Source organism: Oryctolagus cuniculus, chromosome 1 (assembly GCF_964237555.1).
Source record: "Oryctolagus cuniculus chromosome 1, mOryCun1.1, whole genome shotgun sequence".
Taxonomy (NCBI): Eukaryota; Metazoa; Chordata; class Mammalia; order Lagomorpha; family Leporidae; genus Oryctolagus; species Oryctolagus cuniculus.
Genome location: NC_091432.1, coordinates 111,226,676 through 111,244,748, shown reverse-complemented (window position 1 = coordinate 111,244,748; position 18,073 = coordinate 111,226,676). Strand labels below are relative to the sequence as shown.

Below are 18,073 nucleotides of genomic sequence, written 5' to 3'. Positions count from 1 at the left end.
GGCGCCGGCAGCCGATTGGGCCACGTCACGGGCCGGCGCGTCCGCTCCCTCCTCGCCAGTGCCGGCCCCGCGGCGCCTAGGGGATCCTTTCCGGCCCCGGCGCTGGGTGCATCGCAGCGAGGCTCGGGAATGACCCGCACCTGGAGCGAGTCCTGAGCAGGTCGGTCCCGCACTCGGACCTCTGGGTCCCCTGGGGAGCCCCGGCAGTGACCAGCATCCCCTCCGCGGCCATGCGGAAGAGGCGTTTGTTGGCCGGGTTTGGATGGACATCTGAGAATGGCTGCGCCGCGGACTTGGTCCGCCCCAGCCTCCCTGTTTCGTTGAGAAAACAAGCCATAAATCAGACTTCGCTGGTGGGCCAGGGATAACCGATGTGTTAGTGGCGGAACTTGGCCTGGACTCCTTACCCTAAACCCCCCTCGTATACGAAAGAAAACCCCAAACTGTAAAGCGCTACAGACAAAAGGCATTTTTATTATTTGAGGCTACAGTGCGGTGAGCACGCGTGTCCCCCGTTTTTCTGTTGCATTAAATCTGCACCATCTCTAACTGCTTCTGTGGGAGAATTAAAGCGCCTCGCAGCCCTTAGAGGGCGCATTCTTTAAAAATGTGACCCAACCCATGCCAGGATTTATTGCTTTATTTACAGACTTATTTATGAGAATGGCGGAGTTGGGCAGAGACCGAGAGAGGTTCACTCCCCAGATGGCCACAATGGCTGGTGCTGGGCCAGCCCGAAGCCAGGCGCCCCCGAGCTTGTTCCAGGCCTCCAATGTGGGTGTGAGGACCCAGGGACTTGGGCCAGCCTCTGCGGCTTTCCCAGGTGCATTAGCAGGGAGCTGGATAGGAAGTGGAGCAGCCGGGACTGGAACCAGTGCCCATAAGAGAAGTCGACACTGCATCGGTCTGCCAGGACTTTCTTTAGAGTCCTGGCTGCCGTGGGCAGCACTTTGTCAAATCCGAGCTTGTTTAAGGAATCCTCATCTGTTCCTTGCTCTACATTTTTCATGGTGCTTAGGTGGACATAGCCAGGTAACTATGCTTGAAAGATCAACCTACTGGCAGAACCAGGGAGAGAGCTATTTTTGGAATAGTTCAGTGTTCAGATACTAGAAAAACTGGGAGAAATTTCATTTAAAATGTTAACAGTTCAATTACACAAATAATACACAAATGTAATAACCTTGGAAGAAAAATCCATTCTCTACAGCTAAATCCTTAACACCAACTGCAACCTCCCATACTCTGAATGTGACTGCAGTTAGCACTGTGGAATGTGGTATGTGGCCTTCTAGGCCTTTTCCTCTGCATTAATAGTAAGTCTCTTTTGTAACATGTACTGGGGCTGGTGCTGTGGCACAGTGAGTTAAAGCCCCAGCCTGCAGTGCCGGCATCCCTTATGGGCGTCAGTTTGAGCTCCTCTTCCGATCCAGCTCTCTGCTAAGGCCTGGGAAAGCAGTAAAGATAGCCCAAGTGCTTGGGCCCCTGCACCCACATGGGAGACGTGGAAGAAGCTCCTGGCTTTGGAATAGTTCAGCTCTGGCTGTTGCAGTCATTTGGGGAGTGAACCAGCAGGTGGAAGACCTCTCTCTCTGGCCCTACCTCTCTCTCTAACTTTCAAATAAATAAAATAATTCTTTTTTTTTTTTTTTAAAGAAACATGTACTGATTTTTAAAAAATTAATTTATTTATTTGAAAGGCAGAGTTACAGAGAGGCAGAGGCAGAGAGAGAGAGAGCTCTTCTACCTGCTGGTTCACTCTCCAAATGGCTGTGATGGCCAGAGCTGGGTCGATCTGAAGCCAGGAGCCTGGAGCTTCTTCTGGGTCTTCCATGCGGGTGCAGGGGCCCAAGGACTTGGGGGCCATCTTCCACTGCTTTCCCAGGTCACAGCAGAGAGCTGGATTGGAAGTGGAGCAGCCAGGACTCAAAACTGGCACCCATATGGGATGCTAGCACTACAGGCGGTGGCTTTACTTAATACACCACAGGGTGTCCCCCATTTATATTTTTTAAACCATAAAATGTTATGCAGTTACATTTGTTTGCTGTTCTTTAGCTAATAATAAATCCTGGAGCATTTTCCATGTCACTGTGACTCATTGCTGTTTACTGTTGTAGAACATTCCATGCTATGGAGTTTGTTTGGCCAACATGAACATCTGAGTTGTCAATTCAATTCCACAGAGGAAGATTCTGTTCAATAATTGACTCCACTTTTGGCCAGCTATCCAGTAGATTCTTTCAACCCATTTCAAACAAAGACTATGCATTGTGACACTGACGGGGCTTCTGTGTAAGCAAGCGCTGTGCTAGATGGGTGGCAACCCAGAGATGGTTTGAGTTTGTTCTTGCTCTCAGAGAAGTCCGCGATCTATTGGGAAGCAAATATGTTAATGGTTATTAAAAATCTGTTTTTATTTATTAAAGACATGTTAGATAATTGCAGATTAGAAAATTAACAAAGTCAGTCTTCCCTGTTCCTGATAGAGCTCCCACCCCCGGAACCCCAAGATAGGTTGGTGGGAGCACTTTAGTGCAGCTACAGTTCTCAAATGAGGTAGCCATCCCCATGGGAGGTGCGGCAGGTGCAGGTGCTCTGGGGAGACACCTGTTTTGATCTCTGACCAGAGAGAATTGTGCTTCACAAGAATGAGCCGTAAAACAATGGGAAATTTTTTATGTAAGACATGTGATTTAGGCTGGCCTTGGCAGGTGGATTCCACAGTTCTTGTCCAGAATAACTTGTTACTGACATTTCAGGGCGACATCCCGTCCCCATTGCTGTGCAGAAAGCCACGGGGCAGGGGTGGGAGTTGCTGTCTTGCAGGACATCTGCTGAACTAACAAGTTGAAAATGAACACATTAACAAGGGCGTATGCATACATAATAAACCACGAACATTACGTGATGGGTTTAAGGCAGTGTTGATCAAAGTGGACATCTTGGGCCAGGAGAATTTTTAAAAATCAGCTGTCACCCAGCAATCCTATTCTTAGGTTTATATCTAATAAATGCAAGCATAGTCGCCAAGAGACTGTTGATAGCCACTTTTATGTATAATAGTCCAAACTGAAAACTACCCAAATGCCCATCAGTAACTGGATGAAGAAATAAATTGTGAATTCACATAATGGAATTGTGTATTCTATGTTCAGTGGGAATAAATGGTCTGTTTTACTTGTTGAAACTTAAATGAAGTCCACACACATGACATTGAGTGAAAGGAGCCAGAGTATGTATTGTCTGATTTCACTTATATAAGTGTAAAAGCAGCCGGTGCCGTGGCTCACTAGGCTAATCCTCCGCCTTGTGGTGCCGGCACACTGGGTTCTAGTCCCGGTCGGGGCGCCGGATTCTGTCCCTCTGCTGTGGCCAGGGAGTGCAGTGGAGGATGGCCCAAGTGCTTGGGCCCTGCACCCCATGGGAGACCAGGAGAAGCACCTGGCTCCTGCCTTCGGATCAGCGCGGTGCGCCGGCCGTGGCGGCCATTGGAGGGTGAACCAACGGTAAAGGAAGACCTTTCTCTCTGTCTCTCTCTCTCTCACTGTCCACTCTGCATGTCAAGAAAAAAAACATAATTAAAAAAAAAATAAGTGTAAAAGCAGATACAGCTGAGCTACAGTGGTGACGGCACGATAGTTCTGCTCCAGGAGTTTACAGGAGGGCAGGAGGCAGGCTTCTGGGGCACTGGCAGTGTTCTCATTTCCGGTTGCAAGAGGTGGATCGAGTTTATGGAATTTCAGTGGGCTGTAGTATGTAACTTCACTGTACATGTGTTATACCCAAGTAAAAAAATTTAAATTATTTTGTCAGAGAAAAAAATTATTTATGGTAAAGAAACCCCATTTTGCTACAACCCTAGATAGGGGGAGAATCCATTTCCAGCAAGACAAGATGAACTGGGGCTATTGTGGTGGCACAGTGGGTAAAGCTGGCACTTAGGATACTGCCATTCCATATTGGAGTGCCTATTTGAGTCCTGGTTGCTCTGCTTATCATCCAGCTCCCTACTCGTGTGCCTGGGAAAGCACATTAAAAAAAAGCCTGCTTAGTTCTACACACACTTGGAACTGTACTTTTTTTTTTTTTTTTTTTTTTTTGACAGGCAGAGTGGACAGTGAGAGAGAGAGAGAGAAAGGTCTTCCTTTGCCGTTGGTTCACCCTCCAATGGCTGCTGTGGCTGGCGCACTGTGGCCGGTGCACCGCACTGATTCGAAGCCAGGAGCCAGGTGCTTCCTCCTGGTCTCCCATGGGGTACAGGGCCCAAGCACTTGGGCCATCCTCCACTGTACTCCTGGGCCACAGCAGAGAGCTGGCCTGGAAGAGGGGCAACCAGGACAGAATCCGCAGAATCCGGCGCCCCGACCAAGAGAAACTTTACTTTTTTTTTTTTTTTTTTTTTTTTGACAGGCAGAGTGGACAGTGAGAGAGAGAGACAGAGAGAGAAAGGTCTTCCTTTGCCATTGGTTCACCCTCCAATGGCCGCCGCTGCAGCCGGCGCACCGCGCTGATCCGATGGCAGGAGCCAGGATCCAGGTGCTTTTCCTGGTCTCCCATGGGGTGCAGGGCCCAAGCACCTGGGCCATCCTCCACTGCACTCCCTGGCCATAGCAGAGAGCTGGCCTGGAAGAGGGGCAACCGGGACAGAATCCGGCGCCCCGACCGGGACTAGAACCCGGTGTGCCGGCGCCGCAAGGTTGAGGATTAGCCTATTGAGCCACGGCGCCGGCTGAAACTTTACTTAAGATAAGATTTCATGACCATGTTTCACTTAATTTATTGATGAAATAATACCAAACTATACTTTTCCTCTCTAGGATGTTCAGTGACTACATTTATGAGGTTGTAGCACAGGCAAGTGCAATAATTTGTGTACCAAAATTACATTTTTATAAAGATTTATTTATTGGAAAGAGTGACCAAGAGAGAAGGAGCAATACATATATACAGAGATCTCCCATCCGCTGGTTCACTCCCTAAATGGCTGCAACAGCCAAGGCTGGGCTAGGCCAAAGCCAGAAACCAGGAACTCCATCTGGATTTCCCACGTGGGCAGAGGGCCTCAAGTGCTTGAGCCATGATCTGCTGCTTCCCGGGCACATCAGCAAACTGCTGGATTATAAGTGGAGGTGCCAGGACTCCACCTGGCACTCCCATATGGGATGTGGGCCTCTCAAGCAGAGGCCTAACCTGCTATTCTACAATGCCCACCCCTTTTATTTTCACGATCATAAAACTGCAGTAGGCAACTTTACTGATAAATTTTTAAAATGATTTTGTTTATTTGAAAGAGTTACAGAGAGAGGTAGAGAGAGAGAGAGAGAGAGAGAGAGAGAGAGAGAGAGACGTCTTCCCTCCACTGGTTCACTCCCCAGATGGTCACAATGGCTGGAGCTGTGCTGATCCAAAGCCAGGAGCCAGGATCTTCCTCCCGGTCTCCCATGTGGGTTCAGGGGCCCAAAGACTTGGGCCATCTTCTACTGCTTTCGCAGGCCATAGCAGAGAGCTGGATTGGAAGAGAAGCAGCTGGGACTCGAACCAGTGCCCATATGGGATGCTGGCACTGCAGGCCAGGGCTTTAACCTGCTGCACCACAGCACCAGCCCCTACTGATAAATCTTTACACAAGTCTATCCTTTAGAACTTACTTAGAATAAATTCCTAGAAATGGAAATGCTGGCTTAAATTCCTGTTTTTAAGCATTTGATAATTATTGCTAAATTATCTTCCAGAAGGGTTTACTGAGTGAATGACAATCCTTGTATCCTTATTATCACTACTATATAAATGCATGCTTAAAGTCTTCGGATTATGAATTTGAATAGGATACATGCGGAGAAGTAGAGACAGTGGATTGGGAACGTTTTTCCTAGTTTGTGTTGAGATGGGGATTGTTGTGTCAAGGAGAGGAGCAAGACTGCAAGGGTTCTTGAATTCTGTGACTTCATGATCACGCAGAACAATCACTTAGACTTATGAACAAGCTGATGGACTTGAGCATTTCTCTAGAAGGGTAATTACATTGAGTACCCTGGGTACAGGGCTCTGGGGTTTGACAGACCTGGGTTTGCCTGTGAATACCACCACTTCCTATCTGTGTGATTCTCGGAACATTGGTAGCTTTCTTGGGCCTGCGTTTCCTCCTCTTGCTGGTCCACACCCCAGGGCTGGTGTAAAAACGGAAGACATAAAGTCGTCAGCACACATGCATGTTAGCTAACTTCGTATTGCTTTCGGTATTAGCCTAGAAAAACAACACTGAAAAATGAGGGCTATTGTAATGCTAAAAGCTTGATTAAGTGCTTCGGGAAATATGGTTTTCCTTTTGCACATCGGATTTTCATAGTCGGCAGTCAGTCACAGTAAATATAGTTTTGTCAGACTTTGTATTACATCTTTGTCAAACCAGTGTGTAAGAATGATATACTGGGGCTGGCGCTGTGGCACAGCGGTTTAAAGCCCCAGCCTGCAGCGCAGGCATCCCTTATGGGCACTAATTCAAGTTCCAGCTGCTCCACTTTTTGATAGGCAGAGTGGACAGTGTGAGAGAGAGACAGAGAGAAAGGTCTTCCTTTTCTGATGGTTCACCTCCCAGTGGCCCTTCTGGCTGGTGCGCACCGCGCTGATCCGAAGGCAGGAACCAGGTGCCTCTCCTGGTCTCCCATGCGGTTGCAGGGTACAGGGCCCAAAGACCTGGACCATCTTCCATTGCACTCTTGGGCCACAGCAGAAAGCTGGACTGGAAGAGGAGCAACCAGGACAGAATCTGGCGCCCCAACCAGCACTAGAACCTGGTGTGCTGGCGCCGCAGGCGGAGGATTAGCCTATTGAGCTGTGGCACCAGCCCTACTGTTCTACTTTCAATCCAGCTCCCTGCTAATGCACCTGGGAAAGCAGCAGAGGATGGCCTAGGTCTTTGGGCTCCTGCACCTGTGTGGGAGACCTGGAAGAAGCTTCTGGCTCCTGATTGGCTCAGCTCTCGACATTGCAGCCATTTGGGGAGTGAACCAGCAGATGGAAGACCTCTCTGTCTCTACCTCTCTCAAAATAAATAAAATTTTAAAAAATTCGTTAAAATATATTACAAAAGAATGACATACTACTATAGTTTTAATGATCTGTGATTAAAATTTACTGTATGGGCCGGCGCCGTGGCTCAATAGGCTAATCCTCCACCTTGCAGCGCTGGCACACCGGGTTCTAGTCCCGGTCGGGGTGCCGGATTCTGTCCCGGTTGCCCCTCTTCCAGGCCAGCTCTCTGCTGTGGCCAGGGAGTGCAGTGGAGGATGGCCCATGTCCTTGGGCCCTGCACCCCATGGGAGACCAGGAGAAGCACCTGGCTCCTGGCTTCAGATCAGCGCGGTGCACTGGCCGCAGCGCGCCAGCCGCAGCGGCCATTGGAGGGTGAACCAACGGCAAAGGAAGATCTTTCTCTCTGTTCTGTCTCTCTCTCTCTCTCTCACTGTCCACTCTGCCTGTCAAAAAAATTTTTTTTACTGTATAGAAGTTCAGTGGTCATATTTTCATTTGATTATTGTTTATAGCCCTTGCCTATATTCCCTCTGAATTAGGTCTTTTTTTAAAGATTTATTTTATTTATTTGAAAGAGAGAGAAGAAGAGGCAGAGAGAGAGAGAGGTCTTCCATCCATTGGTTCACTCCCCAGTTGGCCGCCATGGCTGGAGCTGAGCCCATCCGAAGCCAGGAGTCAGGAGCTTCTTTTGGGTCTCCCCAGCCGAAGCAGGTACCCAAGGACTTGGGCCATCTTCTATTGCTTCCCCAGGTCATAGCAGAGAGCTGGATGGGAAGTGGAGCATCCGGGACTCGAACCGGCACCCATATGAGATGCCAGCACTGCTGGCAGCAGCTTTACCTACTACGCCACAGCACTGGCCCCTGAACTAGGTTTTTTTACTCTTTACCTGTTGAACTCTATTTAGTGTAGCATTAAGCCTTTGTTTATTATGTAAATTTAAAAAAATATTATCTAAAGGGCTGGTGCCGCGGCTCACTAGGCTAATCGATTCTCCGCCTTGTGGCGCTGGCACACCGGGTTCTAGTCCCAGTCGGGGCGCCGGATTCTGTCCCGGTTTCCCCTCTTCCAGGCCAGCTCTCTGCTGTGGCCAGGGAGTGCAGTGGAGGATGGCCCAAGTGCTTGGGCCCTGCATCCCATGGGAGACCAGGATAAGTACCTGGCTTCTGCCATTAGATCAGCGCTGTGCGCCGGCTGCAGTGCGCCGGCCGCAGCACGCCGGCCATGGTGGCCATTGGAGGGTGAACCAACGGCAAAGGAAGACCTTTCTCTCTGTCTCTCTCTCTCACTGTCCACTCTGCCTGTCAAAAAAAAAATAATAAAAATAAATAAAAAAAAGTGATCTAAAAAAATCAAAAAAGGAAGGGGAGAAGAAGTATTATTGTATTCTTAGAATTGTTTCCATGAACCACCTTGAATCTGTTCTCTTTGTATTGGTATCACATTAACAAGAGAAATGAGAACTGTGTTGTAGTAGTCATCATGAATTTGCTGTGACCCTGAGAATCTATTAATATTATTAATAAATTCCTTAGGTCAAAATAATAAGACTCAGCCACAAGCTTCTTCCTCCTGTTCCTGGTGCCTGTGGGGCCCTGGGCTCTGTCGAAATACAGGACCTCCATGTTTAAGTTGATCCTCTTGCTCTGAAAGTGGAAACTGGTGCTCACCTTCTTGAAGGTGAAGAGAAAAAAAATAAAATAAAATGAGACTTTTCAGTATTCCTGAAAACTGTTTCTGCACAGAGAGCTAGGCGAGAAAAACAAGTGTGAGAGAAAAGGGAAGGTCTGCATGCGGAAGAAGTGCTCTTGTGTTCCATTCGATCCAAGTGTTCTACACCATGGGCGGCTGTGTGCTGAGGGCGAGAGGCCGGGCATCCCCAGACAGTGCTTGCATTCCTGCTTCTGTGTTGTGATGGTTTTCATTTTAAATGAAAGATTTCACTTTATCTTCGTCTCTTCGGAACACGAGTTCTCAGGATGCAGAACTGGAGGTGAATCTGTACACACAGTGGCCTTCTGTGTTTTGCACCTGCTGATCTTGCTCCCTGTGCTTGTGCTGACAAGTGTGACCCAATGACAAACCCTGGTGTATGTCTGACAAGCATAACCTAGCCTCACGCTCCAGCCAATGACTTGGAGACTGCAGGACCTGAGAACTCTTGTTTGATTTCCAAAGAACTTTGATGTTTTTACCCAGAGTCCCTTTCACCTCCTGGAGTCGGCTTCTCACCAAGGATACTGACACCTGTTCTGCACACAGTTGTCAGGTAGATCCCAGGAAAGGTGCAAGCGCTGTGTTAGTTATGATTGGCACCATGAAGTTCAGGGCTGATTGCTGACGGCCCTTTTTACTCCTGTCGCCTAGTGTGGTGCTTGAGGGCTATGCTTTGTTCTACACTCTGTACATCTACTACAATTCCAGGGGGACAGGAACTTCTCAGTACATGTCTGTCAGAAGGAGGAAAGGAAGGAAGGTTGTAAGTCCCAGGAGGTCCTGTGTTGCTCTCATGGGCCAATCCCTGCCATGGTATCTCTCATTAATAAGCCAATCCAAGGTGTGTAGGTGGAGCAAGATTCAAACACAGAAGACTTGCAGCCCCATCCACTGAACAGCAGGGGGCGCACCCACATTAGCAATAAAGAGCCCAGGTCTCTGCTTTCACCTTCCCCAATGTAAACAATGGACATGTCAGGGGCTGGCACTGTTGCATAGCGGGGACTCCGGTTCCAGTCCCAGCTGCTCTACTTCCGATCCAGCTCTGTTATGGCCTAGGAAAGCAGATGACCCAAGCGCTTTGGCCCCTGCACCCGCGTGGGAGACCTGGAAGAATCTCCTGGCTCCCGGCTTCGGATCAGCCCAACTCCATCCATTGCAGCCATCTGGGGAGTGAACCAGCAGATGGAAGACCTCTCTCTCTCTCTGCCTCTCTGCCTCTCTGTAACTCTGCCTTTCAAATAAATAAATCTTCCTTTAAAAAGAACAATGGACATTTAACAAGTTACAACTCTTACAGCCTGGAAACTCAGGCTTGTAGGACTAAAGAACAAACTATTCTGAAGCTAAAAAAGTTGTGTGTGGAGGGGTGGAAAACTAAACTTCACAAATGTTAGCCACATAGACGCTTCCATATGTCCGTACTATCTCAGATAAAGCTAGGTCACTCCTCTCTCTACCTAGCTCCTCATGGAAAACAAACAGTAAACTCAATTCCCTTTTTTTTTTTTTTAATGGTGCATAACTTGTCATTCTTGATGCTCTGTTGCCAATACTGAAACCAGTGTCCGGAGGGTGGGCACCAGCGGCATTTGGTGCTGTGATTAAGATGCTGCTTGGGATGCCATATTCCGTGTCAGAGAGCTGGGGTCGGGTCCTGGTTCGGCTCCCGGTTCCAGGATCCTTCTAAAGTGCACCTTGGGAGGCAGCAGCTGATGGCTCCACTGGTTGTGTCCCTGTCACTCACAGGGGCTATTTGGATTGAGTTCCAGATTCCCAGTGTTAGCCCCGCCCAGCCGCTGTTGTTTCCAGCATTTGAGCGGTAAACCAGCTGAAGATCTCTGTGTGCCACTGTCTCCCTGCCTCGCAAGTCAAAAAAACAAAAACCAAAGCAAAACCAAACTGGTCTTCCAGGCTATTACGGGCAAGAGAGCAGAGCTCCATGCCAGAGCTAATTTGTTCATCACCACTGGTTTCCTGAAGTGTGTTGTGGAGATCTGGCTGGACACACCTACTATAGATTGTATAGACCACTATAATACAAACAAGATAGAAAAGCTGCCAAGTTTGTGGTGAGAGGTTGGTTGTTCTGAAATCAAGGCTTATTCTACTCAGTACTTTAACAACTATTAAGAGAAAAGCAATGGAGGGGGGCTTCTGTCTTTTTTTTTTTTTTTTTTTTTAAAGATTTATTGGCCGGCGCCGCGGCTCACTAGGCTAATCCTCCACCTTGCGGCGCCGGCACACAGGGTTCTAGTCCCGGTCGGGGCACTGGATTCTGTCCCGGTTGCCCCTCTTCCAGGCCAGCTCTCTGCTGTGGCCAGGGAGTGCAGTGGAGGATGGCCCAAGTACTTGGGCTCTGCACCCCATGGGAGACCAGGATAAGTACCTGGCTCCTGCCATCGGATCAGCATGGTGCGCCAGCCACAGTGTGCCAGCCGCAGCGGCCATTGGAGGGTGAACCAACGGCAAAAGGATGACCTTTCTCTCTGTCTCTCTCTCTCTCACTGTCCACTCTGCCTGTCAAAAAATTAAAAAAAAAAAAAAAAAAAGAAGTCTTTAATCTGCCGGTTCACTCCCCAAATGGCCCCAACAGCCAGGGCTGGGCCCGTCCAAAGCCAGGAGCTTCCTCTGGGTCTCCCACATGGGTGCAGGGCCCCAAGTATTTGGGCCATCTTCTACTGCTTTCCCACAGCAGAGAGCTGGATTGGAAGAGGAGGAGCTGGGTCTCGAACCAGTGCTCATATGGGCTGCTGGCACCACAGGCAGAGGATTAACCTATTGTGCCACGGCGCCGGCCCAAGAGATTTTTTTAAAAATTTTACTTATTTATTTGAGAGGCAGAGTTACAGAGTGGGAGAGGAAGGTCTTTTATTTATTTATTTATTTTTTGACAGGCAGAGTTAGAGAGAGAGAGACAGAGAGAAAGGTCTTTCTTTGCTGTTGGTTCACCCCCCAAATGGCTGCTACGGCCGGCGTGCCACGCCGATCTAAAGCCAGGAGCCAGGTGCTTCTTCCTGGTGTCCCATGTGGGTGCAGGGCCCAAGCACTTGGGCCATCCTCCACTGCACTCCCTGGCCACAGCAGAGAGCTGGACTGGAAGAGAAGCAACCGAGACAGAACCGGCGCCCCAACCGAGACTAGAACCCCGAGATGCTGGTGCTGCAGTCGGAGGATTAGCCTATTGAGCCGCGGCGCCGGCCGAGAAAGGTCTTTGATCCACTGGTTCACTTCCCAAATGGCCACAATGGCCAGAGCTGGGCTGACTTGAAGCCAGGAGCCAGGAGCTTCTTTCGGATATCCCATGCAGGTGCCTGGGCCCAAGGATTTGGGGCATCTTCTACTGCTTTCCCAGGCCACAGCAGAGAGCTGGATCGGGAGTAGCAGCCAGGATATGAAGCGGTGCCCATATGGGATGCTAGTGCCACAGGTGGTGGCTTAACCTATTACGTCACAGCCCCGGCCCCAAAGAGGGGCTTCTTAAAAACAGTTTGTAGGGGACAGGCTCATGCCACAGTGGGTTAAGCAGCCTCTGCCTGTGAGACCCACATCCCTTACAGAGTGCTGGCTGGAGTCCGGGGAAGGCAGCAGATTATGCCCCATATGCTTGGATCCCTGCCACCCATGTGGGAGACATGGATGGAGATCCTCGCTCCCGGCTTCAGATGAGCCCAGCCTTGGGCATCTGGGGCGTGAATCAGAGGATGGAAGATCTCTGTCTCTCCCTCTCTCTATTGCTTTGCCTTTTAAATAAATCTTAAAAAAAAAAAAAAAAGAACCGTTCATAGACTTCTGTGGAATTTTTTTTTTTTTTGACAGACAGAGTGGACAGTGAGAGAGACACAGAGAGAAAGGTCTTCCTTTTACCGTTGGTTCACCCTCCAATGGCCGCCTCGGCCTGCACGCTGCAGCCGGCGCACCGCGCTGATCCAATGGCAGGAGCCAGGTGCTTCTGGTCTTCCATGGGGTGCAGGGCCCAAGCACTTGGGCCATCCTCCACTGCACTCCCTGGGCCACAGCAGAGAGCTGGCCTGGAAGAGGGGCAACCGGGACAGAATCCGGCGCCCCGACGGGGACTAACTAGAACCTTGTGTGCCGGCGCCGCTAGGCGGAGGATTAGCCTGTTGAGCCGCGGCGCTGGCCTGTGGAATGTGAAATATAGAGGTCAGCATTGTGGTATAATGGGTTAAGCCACTGCCTACAATGCCAGCCTCCCAGAAAGTTACTAGTTCAAGTCCTGGTGTGGGCAGCCACAGGTAGTCACTCCCTTTGTTTACACTTAAACATATGAATGGAGACTTCCTGGCACAGACAATTAGGCTAGGGGAGATTCCGGGAAGAGGCAGGAGGAACCTAAACCTTTCACAAGAGATGATACAAATAATCAGTCACACCTGTAACCTTCATTTATCACCTAAGTGTTTTTATTGTAACCTTAAGAGCCGTTTTGATATGTAAATCTTTTGTGCTCCTCCTTGTAAACAACTGGTCATGTTTAAATACTACTGCATTTATTCAATAAACGAGCCTTGATCAGGACTTGTCTTGGCTCCATTCTTTGCGTCCTTGTCCCCGCATTCCCACTCTCTGTTTCAGGAAGACCCAGTTCATTGTGCCGCAGGCCGGCACATCCTGGCTGCTCCACTTCCAATCGAACTCCCTGCTGATGTGCCCAGGGAAAGCAGCAGAAGATGGGCAGAAACCTTGAGCCCCTGCACGAAACATGGGAGGTCCTGGATGAAGCTCCTGCGTCCTGGGTTCGGCCTGGTCCAGCCCAGTCCATTGTGGCCATTTATGGAGTAAAACCACTGGATGGAAGATCTCGCACTCCCCCCCTCCCCGTAACTGCCCTTCAAATAAATAAAGTAAATATTTTAAAAAGTGCAAAATATATAACAGTGAGTCTTTAAAACAGACAAAAAAGTTACTCAGCTCCCATAGCTGCGGCTTCCAGGCTTCTGCTCTTTCCCACTGTGGAAAAGGGCACGGGGTTTTGAGAATTCCAGCCCCATCAGTATTTCCCAACTTCCTTAAGAGCATGTTTTAAGCAGGACACAAAAACGAATAAATGACACTGGTTCACAATCTATGCCTAGGAGCAGACACAAACTTCTAATTTTATTTCTCCTCTCCAACGGCCAAAAAACTAGTTTCATATATATTGCTTCATTTATGAAGTCCCGTGAGGCCTAAACACCATTCTCTTAGGCACAGCGGGTTACAATTCGCGAAGCGCAGGACACCGCTTAGCCTGATCTCTCCGCGCAGGCGCATTTTACATAGGCCAAAACAGATGTTCAAAGGGGCGAAGGGTCCAGCTGTTCGGCATCTTAGCCAGCGCAGTTAGAGTTCTACCCAGAACAAGTGGCTCTTAGGAAATCTGACAGCACACAGGCCCGCCCACTCTCCCAGCCCCGGGAAACTAGGGCTCTTCCACACCTTCTCCAGTGCGCCGGACGCGCGTGCGCCTAGGACCTCTGATCATGTGACCCGCGGGCTCGGCTCACGTGACACAACTCCTGGAGGCGGAGTTCCACGGCCAAGATGGCGGCCTACCTGCAGTGGCGGCGCTTCGTCTTCTTCGACAAGGAACTGGTGAAGGAGCCCGTGGGCAATGATGGGGCAGCTCCCGGGGCCGCGCCTACCGCCGGATCCGCTGCTTCCAAGTTCCTTTGCCTCCCTCCTGGCATCACGGTCTGCGACTCAGGCCGAGGGAGCCTGGTCTTTGGAGATATCCTTCCTCCGGAGCTGTCTCTTTGCTCTCCCGGTCGCTGAAGAGATCCAGCTGGGATGGAACCTGTCAGAGTGGTTCGTGCCCTGGGCCACCTTCCTTTCGATAGGCGCTAGGGTTCTTCTGTGGGCTGAGGGAAGACAGAAGGAAGTCCATTCTCCAATTTGTCGACTGACCAATCCTGGGCGAGTCATGTAACCACTGGCCTTCAGTTTCTTTATCGGTAAAAAGGGCGTCGTGCCAGTTGGCAAGGTTATCTTAAGATCAGTCCAAAAAATGGATGCCGGTTGGCTTTAAAAGATAAATTTGTAAGGTGTCATGGTTTCCCCTGCCCAGTATTGTGGAGGGGAGGTAGATGAGACTAGGAATTTGTGGCTTTGTTCTTCACGTAGTTGCCCTAAACTCTGGGCTTCACCACTCTTTAAGGCAGGATGTTCCGCCAGAAGAAATCCTTGGTAATGTCAAAAATCCTTGATAATGTATGCATGTTAGTTTGCGTTCTGATCCACACATAAATACAGCAGTTCCCCCTTATCCATGGTTTCAGGACCACCAGGGATACCTGGAACCATAGATACTACGAAACTCTATATATTGTTTTTTCCTTGGCAAATGTTTCTAAACTTATAGTAGGGTTAAATCGTGCTTAAAGCATTTTAAGTTGAAAATATTTTGTCAAAAATGCATGTAGTACACACTCCTGCCAAGCAGAGCTTGGTCACGTGGTGCACTGTAGCGTGTCAGCCCTTTGCCCTGTGACCACCTGGCTGCTGAGGAGCGGTGGCTCTCCGTGCTGCCCAGCATCCCAGGGTCGTACCGCACTGCATATCGCTAGCCTGGGAAAGATTTTGATCTTTTCAAATTCAGCATTTGAAGTTGGGTTTCTGTTGAATGCATATTGATTTTGCATCATTGTGAGACTGGAAAATTGTGAGCTGAACCATCGTAAGTCCAGGACCATCTCTATGTACATATCCACGATAAAATTTAATTTGTAAGTTAATCATGGTAAGGGATTAACAATAAAATAAAGCTATTATAAAAATATGCCATACTAAAAGTTAAGTAAATGTGGTTCCTCTTTCAAAATATCTTACTTCCTCTTTACACTATAATAGTAATAGGTTTTTTTTTTTTTTTTTTTTTTTTTACATTTTAAGCTTTTATTTAATGTAAAAGATGCATAGGAGAGTGAGAGCTTTATTTAAGAGAGAGAGGTAAATCTAGGTTCATACCGAGCACCAGGAACCAGCCACCTGGAGGAGCATCTAGGCCAGGAAGCCTAGGGCGGGTGGCCCAAAGGCCATGTGCCCTAGAGGCACAGGGCTACAGCAAGGCCCCTCCTGACAAGAGGCCAGGGAAGAAGAGAAGCAAGTAATACAGTTTTAAAAAAAATTATTTTATTTATTTGAAAGGCAGAGAGACAGAGAAAGAGGTCTTTTGTCCACTGGCCACAAGGGCCAGGTCTGGGCTAGGCTGAACCAGGAGCCCAGAACTCTGTATGAGTCTCCCACGTGGGTGCAGGGGCCCAAGCACTTGAGCCATGATCTGCTGCTTCCCAGGCGCATTAGCAGGAAGCCAGGATGCTGGCTTTGCAAGTGGTGGCTTGACCAGCGAGGCCGCAATGCCAGCCCCAGTGTAGTAGTAGCATTTTCAGACTGTGGTTGACTGGGTAATTGAAGCCATGGAAAGTGAACCCATAGCTCAGGGGAACTATCATATCTCTTCTTGGAGAGGAAGCACCTTGACTGCCCTGCACATATGGAAGGCCAGATCTGGTTCTTGCCACGCTCCCTCCAGCTTACAGGCTTCCAGGCCTACAAACTGCGGGTGACTCACCTGTACCAGCTGAAGCAGCACAACATCCTGGCGTCTGTTGGTGAGGATGAAGAGGGCATCAACCCTCTGGTGAGTCCCAGAAAGGAAGAAGGGAGATCCGGGATCCTGCGAATGTTTTCTGTCTTCTGGTGTTTTTTTTTTTTTTCTTTTGTTTTGCTTTTTTGTTTTTGCTGGAGGGTGAATAGCATTCACACTTCAGAGGTTTGTCCACAGGTAAAGATCTGGAACCTGGAGAAAAGAGATGGTGGCAACCCACTCTGTACTCGAATCTTTCCCGCCATCCCAGGAACAGAGCCAACTGTTGTGTCTTGTTTGACGGTCCATGAAAATCTCAACTTTATGGCCATCGGTAAGCAGAAAGAAAGCAGAAGTAACACTTCAGATGCTTTGTAGACGTTCTTCAGAGTTGCTTCTGCGGCTCCTCTTCATTTGTTTTCATGAGATCACTTTGTTCTGCACTGAGGCCTTGAGATAGTGAAGTTTGGAATGAGAAAGCATGTCAGTTTGTTCTTTAATAATGAGCCAGGGAGTTCCAGTGTTCAGGTAAGCCATTAGAGAGTCTGGGTGTAAGGTGAACTTGGCGTTCCTAATTGGTCTCTCTTCCCTTCATTGAAGTCCTGCTCCTTGCTCTCCTGCAGGTTTCACTGATGGCAGTGTGACATTGAACAAGGGAGACATCACCCGGGACCGGCATAGCAAGACCCAGATCTTGCACAAGGGCAACTATCCCGTTACTGGACTGGCCTTTCGCCAAGCAGGAAAGACCACCCACTTGTTTGTGGTGACGACAGAGAATGTCCAGGTATGACAGAGGCCACCAGTCTGAGCGGCAGCCAGTAAGACTTTTCTGTTGCTCAGGGGGCTAGGATAAGGGACTAATGGGAGAGGTGGCATGCTTAGAACTTTCGTCAGATAGCCCTAACTCATTGCCCCGCTTAGTATTTCATTTTTTTACATCGGAGAGTGGGAAGCATAAGAAAAGAACACGGGGCTTGTAATGAAAAGGCCGTGATGTTTTCCCCTTTAGCTATGTGATATTGGACAAGTTGCTTTGCCTCTTTGGTTCCTGGTGCCCCTAAAAAGCCTGTTTTTTCTTTTCGTCTATGTGAAAGGCAGAGTGACAGAGAAAGGGAGATCTCCCATCTGCTGGTACTCTTCCCAAAAGCGCACTACAGCCAGCGCTGCACCAGACTTAAGCTAGGAACTGGGACTTGTGTCCATTCTCCCATATGGGTGGCAGGAGCCCAAACACGAACTATTATCTACCACCTCCCAGATGCATTAGCAAGAAGCTGGATTGAAGTGGAGTAGCTGGACTCAAACCATCACTTCATTAGGGGATGCAGGTGTCCCCAGAAACAGCTTAATGTGCTGTGCTGCATGTTCACCCCATTCTCTTTTATTTATTTATTTATTTTTTCATTTTACTTGAAAAGCAGAGGGGCCAGCGCCATGGCACAGCCGGTAAAGCTGCCGCCTGTGCTGCTGGCGTCCATTATGGGCACTGGTTTGAGTCCCAGCTGCTCTGCTTCCAATCCATCTCCCTGCCAATGGCCTGGGAAAGCAGTGGAGGATGGCCCAAGTGCTTGGGCCCCTGCACTCATGTGAGAGACCCGGAAGAGCCTCCTGGCTCCTGTCTTCGGCCTGGCCCAGCCCTGGCTGTTGTCACCATTTGGGGAGTGAACCAGCAGATGGAGGATCTCACTTGCTCTCTGTCTCTGTAACTCTGCCTTTCAAATACATAAATAAATC

General features: G+C 49.1%; 1 protein-coding gene across 3 annotated transcripts in view; it reads left to right on the top strand.

Annotated features, from left to right (window-relative positions):
* The window catches only part of VPS11 (VPS11 core subunit of CORVET and HOPS complexes), a 28,803-nt gene continuing 10,730 nt past the window's right edge, over window positions 1-18,073 (top strand). Inside the window, exons 1-4 of one of the 3 annotated variants that reach the window (XM_002722708.5) lie at window positions 13,348-14,482; window positions 16,242-16,390; window positions 16,535-16,670; window positions 16,960-17,123. In XM_002722708.5, coding sequence (XP_002722754.2) covers window positions 14,296-14,482; window positions 16,242-16,390; window positions 16,535-16,670; window positions 16,960-17,123 — 636 coding nt within the window. In that variant the 5' untranslated portion in view covers window positions 13,348-14,295. Of the gene's footprint in view, window positions 161-13,347; window positions 14,487-16,241; window positions 16,391-16,534; window positions 16,671-16,959; window positions 17,124-18,073 lie in introns of those variants that run through there. The other 2 variants (XM_070079425.1, XM_051837700.2) reach the window with 2 other exon arrangements.